Source organism: Babylonia areolata, chromosome 11 (genome assembly GCF_041734735.1).
Source record: "Babylonia areolata isolate BAREFJ2019XMU chromosome 11, ASM4173473v1, whole genome shotgun sequence".
Taxonomy (NCBI): domain Eukaryota; kingdom Metazoa; phylum Mollusca; class Gastropoda; order Neogastropoda; family Buccinidae; genus Babylonia; species Babylonia areolata.
Genome location: NC_134886.1, coordinates 40257162 through 40267025, shown reverse-complemented (window position 1 = coordinate 40267025; position 9864 = coordinate 40257162). Strand labels below are relative to the sequence as shown.

The 9864-nt window shown below is 45.2% G+C and overlaps 1 protein-coding gene across 1 annotated transcript in view; it reads right to left on the bottom strand.

The window, feature by feature from the left end:
• LOC143287247 (uncharacterized) overlaps window positions 1-9664 on the bottom strand; it is a 15998-nt gene extending 6334 nt beyond the window's left edge. The window contains exons 1-3 of the mRNA XM_076595191.1: window positions 9558-9664; window positions 6139-6350; window positions 2041-2277 (exon numbers count right to left, since the gene is read on the bottom strand). Coding sequence (XP_076451306.1) covers window positions 2041-2277; window positions 6139-6350; window positions 9558-9664 — 556 coding nt within the window. The remainder of the gene's footprint in view (window positions 1-2040; window positions 2278-6138; window positions 6351-9557) is intronic.
• Between the last annotated feature and the right edge of the window lie 200 nt (window positions 9665-9864).

The window sequence follows — 9864 nt, the reverse complement described above, 5'->3', positions numbered from 1 at the left end:
CAAATGGGAAACGGCTGCTTGGTAGAAACTTGAAGGACGATACACATGTGTCTCCTTGGTGGCACGTGCCAAATGTCAGATAAAACGTGGTCACTGATTGGTTAGTTGGCCTTCTAGAAAATATATCAGCCACGGACATGATTATCTTGTGTGTTTACAGTGTGAAGACAAACCTCAAAGCCTGTGACAAAGAAATCGCTTCCTGGTAAACTGATGCCCATGACCGCTCTCGCTGGAGGATGCTGTGCTCTAGTGGCATAAAGACGTTTGAAAACAAGAGAACGCTGGCCATTAAGGAGAAGCGTGAGCGAAGGAATCAGGGCTCAACTCCTGGAGACGTTTTCCCTTGCAACACCTGTGGGAAGTGCTGCGCATCCAGAATCGGCCTCTTCTCCCATATGAGGACACACACCGACAGATAAGCCTGCCTGCCTACTCGTCCGTCGGTCCGACGGGAGACTCCATTGCATTGCATTACAGTGTGGATGCTGTTGTTGTTTCTGATGTTGATGGTGACGGGAACTGTTGTAGGGGTAGTGGTTTATGCTGATGCTGATGATGCTTTGTGTGTTCATGATGATTGTTGTGTTTGAACAAACAGCAACCACAACAACAACGGCTGACAACAAAACGGCATACATGTGGTGCCTACAAGACCAGCTGTTATTTGAACGGGACCGCATGGTCGCTAATATCATCACCTAACAGTTTTTTTGTTGTTTTTTGTTTGTTTTTTTGTTTTGTTTTTTGCTGCCCCATCATCTGCACCGTTTCAGTGGCATTACTCCCACGCCGCTCATTTATATTCCCCCATACACGGCCACACCCGGGTTCGTCCGTCGCAGTTCCAGCGTCGGCAGTCCACAGGGAACCATCGATGTTAGGTAACCAGGAGGCCACACACCAGAGGAGACCCTGCACTGCTGCTGAGTCACTTCGGTGGTGTTCAGTGGTGCCTGTTCTGTTTTAACGTACTTAGGACACCACCTACTAAGCCCCCTACTAACGACAATAATGGCTTAGTCACGGAGCCAGACTGAGTGAGCGTCCCTCCCAGAGTGGAGACCGCCACCACGTTCCTCAAACGACAGCCCCCCATGAATCTGCCGACACTGACGACATTGACAGGACTCACCCCAAGTACGGAAGTGGAGGGGTATCGAAACTGAGGTTACCATGAGAGCAGGGCATGAAAGGCCACAGACTCTGAGACTATTTTGTTTATATTGATGACGACGAAGGAGGAGGATGACGATGATGATGACGATGTTGCTATGGAGGTCCATTTTGGTTTGGGACTGCGTGACAAGGCTGTACTCTACGCGTCCTGTCATAATGATATCCCGGCGTTAACCAGGCCCGAGAGATACAGACACTTGCAGTGTTGGTCAGGTAATTAGAGCAACACACTCAAAGACGCATCCCCATTTAAGCCCACAGCACACTCAACTCTGGGTAGGAGCCGGCCACGGGCAGAAAAACCCACTTCCGCTGGGATTCGAACCCGCGTCCTCCCAGCCGTCAGTCCGCGACGCTAACCACTTCGCCACGGCGGCTGGTATCACCTAACAGTTTAGCTGCTCTCTCTCTCTCTCTCTCACACACACACACACACACACACACACACACACACACACACACACACACACACACACACACATTTACAACACAATACCATAACCCTGCTACAACCAACATCGCCATCACGACCACAAATAAACACAACATCCAGAAAATAAACAGCAACCCCCCCCCCCTCCCCGAGCCCCGCCCCCCCCCCCCCCCCCCCCCCCCCCACCCCTCCCCCCCACCCCCCCAAAAAAAAATCTCCCCAAACCAGTGTCCTTTCCAATCAACACCCCCTACCATCCCCACCCTCCTCCCCACCCCACCCCACCCCACCCCACCTCCTCGACACACCGCTACCCCCCACACACACCCTCACCCTACCCCAGGCATCAACCCAAATAGCCCTACCTCTCCCCCACCCCCCACTCCCCAGCCCCACCCCTCCATGCCACACACTCGTCCTCTCCCTACCTGCCGGCAGACCGCCAGGCACCAAATCTACGTCAATCAGGGCAAAAGAGCCCTTGGGCGAGGGCAGTGACAAGTCCTTGATGACGTTCAGTCCCAGCAGAGCGTCACTGTCGATGCCGTCCATGTTCCCACCCTCGAAGCTGAAGTGGTTGACGGAGCCAAAGTTGGCGAAGGCAGAGGCAGCGATGGCCGTGAACTCACAATTGATGATGCGGATCTCGTTGTAAAAGCCCATCCCTGAAATTATATTGATAGTTTCAGTTTCAGTAGCTCCAGGAGGCGTCACTGCGTTCGGTCAAATCCATATACGCTACACCACATCTGCCAAGCAGATGCCTGACCAGCAGCGTAACCCAACGCGCTTAGTCAGGCCTTGAGAAAAAAGAGAAAAAAAAGGGTGAATAAATAATAGATAAATACATGAAAAAGAACTACTACTACTGTGCTTTCATATCTGTGAAACTGCATGTTTGGTGCATATCTGTTATGCATATGTGTGTGTATGTGTGAATGTGTGTCTGCATGTTTTACATTTATTTGTTATTATTATTATTATTATTATTATTATTATTATTATTATTATTATTATTACTTTTTTCTTCTTTTTTTTAAATCATTATTTATTTATTTATGTACGCTTATAGTTGACTCCATCAAGTTTTTGCGCCTTATATATATTGTTATATTGATAGAAAATTCTTAAAAGGAAGTTGTGATGGCCATGGGGGAGGATGGGGTGGAACATCAAGAGAAAGAGGAGGTGGAGGTAGAAATAATGACTATAAAAGGACGAGAAAAAAAAAAAGAAAAGAGAGAGAGAGAGGCAATGTAGCAGAAGGCCGATTTTTTTTTTTTTTTTTTTTTTTTAACCAGCTGAGTCAAGAAATCAAACGCAACACGATGTGTACAGTAATTTATTTTAAAATGGACAGTACAATACAGACAGGTATTTAGTCGACGAAATGAAAAATCGACATCACACCACAATGACATATTTATTTAGAAAAGAAGAATAAAATAGGTAATAATAATAATAATAATAATAATAATAATAATAATAAAGAAGCCGTCTGAAGACGTTTCTGCACTATGATATCAGTTAACAATTTCCGAGCCTCCTTTTTTTTTCTTTTTTCTTTTTTTCTTTTTTTCTTTTCTTTTTTTTTTTTTATCCATGACTTATCAAAAAACGACAACAAAGGAATGGACAAAAGAATATGACTAAGCAGGCTAACGTAAACCAATAACTAACAAATGAAGTGTGACAACAACGTTTACGTGTCGAGTTAAGCATTTAACAAAGGTATGATCGATTGATAATGTGATCCTGTTTTCCTACTCTTTTCCTCAAAATCCATGTACGCTTTGAAAGCATTCAACACAATACATAGCATTGCCTCAGATTATTACAAAGTAAAAAAGGCAAAGATAAAACCACCTCTTAAATTTTATTCTTTGAATGTGATTCTGTGTAGCTGAACTTTCTCTAGAGGAGGTGCAGGGTAATGTGTGTGTGTGTGTGTGTGTGTGTGTGTGTGTGTGTTGGAGCTCATGTACGTTTATATGTATTTGACTGTGCTTTCACATCTGTGAAACTGCATGTTTGGTGCATATCTGTTATGCATGTGTGGGGGTATGTGTGAATGTGTGTCTTCATGTTTTACATTTATTTGCTTATTTATCATCATTGCTGTCTTATTTATTTATTTATTTATTTATTTTATTTTATGTTTTTATTATTATTATTATTATTACTACTACTACTACTACTACTACTACTACTACTACTACTACCTTTTTCTATATTACAATTATTATTTATTTATTTATTTATTTATTTATTTATTTATTTATTTATGTAAGCTTATCTATTATTTATTCCCCTTTTTTTTTCTTTTTTCTTTTTTTTTCAAGGCCTGACTAAGCGCATTGGGTTATGCTGCTGGTCAGGCATCTGCTTGGCAGATGTGGTGTAGCGGAAATGGTTTTGTCCGAACGCAGTGACGCCTCCTTGAGCTACTGAAACTGAAACTGAAACTCTCTGAGACATTTGCCATCAAAGGCTATACCGTTTGAAAATGTATTGTATTGTATTGTATTGCATTGTATTGTATTTGTCTTTGTAATAACAAATTTGCGTAAAATTCGGACTGAAGTGTGTGTGTCGTCACAGTGAAACACCACCCATTTTGTTAAGGCTGCAACTGCATTCATTGTTACCACCAAAGTGGATTTTTCTGCATATTTGTGACAGGGTTAACCCTCTTGTTGTCGTGAGTGCTGCTTTTACGTGCCCTAAGTGCCTGCTGTACGCAGGGCCTTTGTTTATCATCTCATCCAAAGAAAAGTCTAGCACCCCGAACACCACTCAATATCAAATGGAAGGGTCGGCGGGAGGATGGGGGGGGGGGAGGGTCGGAGATTGAGGGTTGGAGGAAAGGGTGGTGGGAGGGTTGGGGATTGAGGGATGGAGGGAGGTGGGGGAGGGTTGGGGATTGAGGGATGGAGGGAAGGGTGGGGGGAGGGTTGGGGATTGAGGGATGGAGGAAAGGGTGGGGAGAGGGGTGTAGGGAGGGTTGGAGGAAAGTGTGGGGGGAGGGTTGGGGGGAGGGGTGGGGGGAGGGTTTGGGATTGAGGGTTGAAGGGAAGGGTGGGGGGAGGGTGGGGGGAGGGTTGGGGATTGATGGATGAAGGGAGGGTGGAGGGAAGGGCGGGGGGAGGGTTGGGGATTGAGGGTTGAAGGGAAGGGTGGGGGGAAGGTTGGGGATTGAGGGTTGGAGGGAAGGGTGGGGGGAGGGGTTGGGGGAGGGTGGGGATTGAGGGATGAAGGGAGGGGTGGGGGGAGGGTTGGAGGGAGGGGTGGGGGGAGGGTTGGGAATTGAGGGTTGGAGGGGAGGATGGTTAGGAGGGTTGGGAATTGAGGGTTGGAGGGAGGGTGGGGGGAAATCCTGGTAAGGGCATGGGATTCGAACCCATAGAGACAGAGACACACGCTTCCAAATGTGTGTGTGTGTGTGTGTGTGTGTGTGTGTGTGTGTGTGTGTGTGTGTGTGTGTGTGTGTGTGTGTGTGTGTGTGTGTGTGTGGAAGGGAGGATGATTCGAGGTGCGTGTAGAAATGAAGCTGCTGTCGTGTATTGCTTGCTTGTATGTATTTTGCTTTCGATATGTAGCTTTTCGATTTTTTTTTTTCTTGTCCAACCTTCGTCAAGTTGTGTGCGTGTGTGTGCATGTGTGTACTGGACTTTGGATGTGGGCTGAGATATTATGTTGGGCGAGTGACGAATGAATGTCCTGTATTGTATTGTATTGTATTGCATTGTATTGTATTGTACATTACCACGTGATGACCACCTGCTATACATTAAGTGCTCTAAGCATACACGGGGGGGGGGGGTGAGGGGGGTTGTTTGTTTGGTTGGTTGTTGTTTTTGTTGTTGGTGGTGGTGGTGGTGGTGGTTTTTGTTGTTGTTGTTTTGTTTTGCTTCGTTTTGTTTGGGGGGAGGGTTGTTCCTTTTTTGTTTCATTCGAAAGACTAGCATCTAGACCACCACCACCACCACTCGCGTTCTTCTATTCTAACTTTGCTCCGTGCAGAAGACACACACTATGCCAGACACGCATACGTACACACACACACACACACACACACACACACACACACACACACACACACACACACACACACACACACACACATACATACACACAACACACACACACACACACACACACACACATACACACACACAACACACACACACACACACAACACACACACACACACAACACACACACACACACACACACACACACACACACACACACACACACACACACACACACACACACTATCACACACACACACACACTCACAAACACACACACACTACACACACTCTCTCTCTCTCTCTGTCTCTCTCTCACACACACACACACACACACACACACACACACACACACACACACACACACACACACACACACACACACACACTCACACTCACAAACACACACACACTACACACACACTCTCTCTCTCTCTCTCACACACACACACACACACACACACACACACACACACACACTGACAGACTAACCCGTGAAGGAGGTGGAGTCCAGGTTCAGTAGACCCCCGCCCCCCGTCGTGCAGTAGATGGTCAACTCTGCAGGAAAGTTGATGTCGAAAGCGGACTTGTTGACGTTGTTGAAGTTGACGAAGTCCGTAGAGGAGAAGGTGCCGCTGACCTCCTCTATTACCAGACGTTGGGGCTCCGGAGTGAAGGCATTGGCGTCCAGTGGAAGCACGTACCTTTAGTGCACACAGCAGAATCAGAGTGGTTGACATATTTAAAAAAAAAAAAAAAAAAAAAAAAAAAAAATCTTTGAAATATCTTTGTGCTCTAACAAGAAGTACAACATCATTTTATTGGAATGTATGTGAAGAGCTGATTTTTGCTCTTTTTTTATATCTATTTTTGAGCCAAATTTGGCGGCGATAGACTAAAGTCTTTCTAGAGAAAATGACAATGTTAAAGTTTACCACGGACACACAGACAGACATACACACAGACACTGACACAGATACAGTCACACAGACACATAGAGACAGAGACAGACAGACAGACAGCACAGCCACACACACACACACACACACACACACACACACACACACACACACACGCACGCACACACACACACACACACACGCGCGCAGATAACCGAACACCGGATTATTACATGGGCTCACATTGTTTACACACGTGAGCCAAAAAGGAAGAAAAAAGACAATGTTAAATGTGAACCACGGACACACAGACACACAGAGACACACACCACACAGACACAGACACCCCCCCAACCCCTTCCCCCTCTCCCCCCCCCCTCCCCCCCACCCCCATCCCCCGACCTCCTTGGTCTTTGTGGAGTGTATGTGGTAAAGCTGGCCTTGGTGGAGTGTATGTGGTAAAGCTGGCCTTGGTGGAGTGTATGTGGTAAAAGTGGCCTTGCTGGAATGTGTGTGGTAAAAGTGGCCTTGGTGGAGTGTATGTGGTAAATATGGCCTTGGTGGAGTGTATGTGGTAAAGCTGGCCTTGGTGGAGTGTATGTGGTAAATATGGCCTTGGTGGAGTGTATGTGGTAAAAGTGGCCTTGCTGGAGTGTGTGTGGTAAATATGGCCTTGGTGGAGTGTATGTGGTAAGTATGGCCTTGGTGGAGTCTATGTGGTAAAAGTAGCTTTGGGGGAGTGTATGTGGTAAAAGTGGCCTTGCTGGAGTGTATGTGGTAAAGATAGCCTTGGTGGAGTGTATGTGGTGGCCTTGGTGGAATGTATGTGGTAAATATGGCCTTGGTGGAATGTATGTGGTAAAGACGGCCTTGGTGGAGTGTATGTGGTAAATATGGCCTTGGTGGAGTGTATGTGGTAAATATGGCCTTGGTGGAGTGTGTATGGTAGAGACGGGCTTGATGGAGTGTGTGTGGTAGGTATGGCCTTGGTAGAGTGTATGTGGTGAATGTGACCTAGTCTGAGCGTATGTGGTAAAGACGGCCTTGTGTTCTGTATGTGGCAAATAAGGCCTTGGTGGGAAATTAATGTCAAGGAGAGGGATGAGAATGACGAAGATAACTATAATGTTAGCGTCACCAGCGACGACAACGATGATGATGAAGACAGGGACGATGTGATGTAGATGGTGGTGATGAATCAAAGCGTTTATGCATTTGATCTCCTCAGTCAGTTTGAAACATATGAAACACGGGTATTTTTTTGTTTTGGTTTTTTTTTGCTTTGTTTTTTGTTTTTGTTTGTTTGTTTGTTTGTTTTTTGTTGTTGTTTTTGTTATTGTTGTTGTTTTTGTTGTTGTTTTTGGGGGGATGTAGGGGAGGGTGAGGGGGGGTGGGGGACTACAGACTGGTTGTTGGGAACCACACGCTCATGATCGCAAATAAAATTCTGAACAAACCATCTGATGATCTGAAGCGTCCCACATAAACCCTCCTGATACTCTTTTGATTAAATTTGTCCACGTTTTGGTCCGGAAAGATCGAAACTATTTTATTGACAATTTTTTTTTTTTCATTTTTTTTTTTTCATATCTTATCACGTTCAGCTGACTTCAGTGCCGAATGCACAAGGTATAGACCAATTTAGCCATTACGTTGACTCGTGGCGTCCCAGCGCAACGGGGTACTGGAGGAACAAGAAAGGTGACGATTTGTCGTTGTCATATGCAAGATCAGGACATAATTGATAATCATTTTGTCTTGGGGAAGAAGTTTCTAAACCAGATAGTTGAATTGTTCGCTGTGACTCTACCTTAGATATACTGAGATAGCTCCAGTGCGATCGTTTTTTTTTTTTTTTTTTTTGGTTTTTTTTTGTTTTGTTTTGTTTTGTTTTGTTTTGTTTTGTTTTGTTTGTTTGTTGTTGTTTTTTGTTTATTTTTTGGGTTTTTTTACACATCGTGTTTTGTGTTTGTGTTGTTTGCGAAACAGGCTTCCAACTTTACCATTTGAAATATAATGTTTGAAAGACAAAAAAAAAAAAAAAAAAAAAAGGAGCAAAGTATAGCACTGGTTAAATTGCCAGCACGAATACAAAGACACTACTATTTACTGAGAAAGAAAAGCAAATGAACAAAGAAGGAAACCTAATTCAGAAATACAGACGGAAGAAGATGATGACGATACTGTTGGTGGTGTTAGCGGTGGTGGTGATAATGATGGTTATGAAGACGATGACGACATTGACGATGATGATGATGATGATGATGATGACGATGATGATGATGAGAAACAAAGCAGACAGCACGACGAAGAAGGAGAAGAAAGGGGATGAACAAAAGGAAGAGGAGAAGGAGTAAGATTGGAACGCAAAACAAACAAAAACAAAGAAACAGAGGATGCCCCTTATCTCATATACCCAAAGTGCTAGCTTCAACGTTGTGCTTTGAACAGAAGAAAATGAATGAAGCTCGAAACGTTCAATCCGACTGTCCGTCCTTACCGGAGAGATCTGACGATTGTTAGTTTCACGTTCTGACTGAATCAAACCCAAATGTAAAACAAATCATGTTTAGCCCAGCCGACTGTGAGCCGCCATCTCTTGACTGATGCACACACACACACGCACACGCGCGCGCGCGCGTACACACATGCATGTACGCACGTACACACACACACACACACACACACACACACACACACACACACACACACACACACACACACACACACACACACGCCCACACACACATGCATACACACACATGCATACAAACACACAGACACAGACAGACAGACACACACACACACACAACACACACACACACACACACACACACACACACACACACACACACACACACACACTGGCTATTTGGTATCTGAGTGGGTGAATGGTGAAGCTGTAACTGTTGACAACGAGGCCAAGCTCTCACATTTTCTTGGATAGTTCGTTTACTTCCTTCCTTCGTTCATTCCACTCGATCAGTTAAGTACATCTACCAAAATTATTACCTATAATCACAGGTGAAGACTCCAGAAGAATAAGTGCAGCCGTTGGGCTTAGTGATGGCCAGGGCTACCCCCACCATCACCCCCACCCATACCACAAGCTTCAGCATCGTTCTGCCGATGGACACACGGACCGCTGTACAGGACTATACACAGAAGTGAAGCAAGGGCTCAATGTATCCAGATCTGCTTCCGTGGACCACAACGCTGTTGAAACCGTAAATGTCAGGTACTTTCACCACACCGATCTGTTCACAGAAGAACAGAAATATCAAACCACCAACAACACAGAGAAAGTTTAGCTGGACTG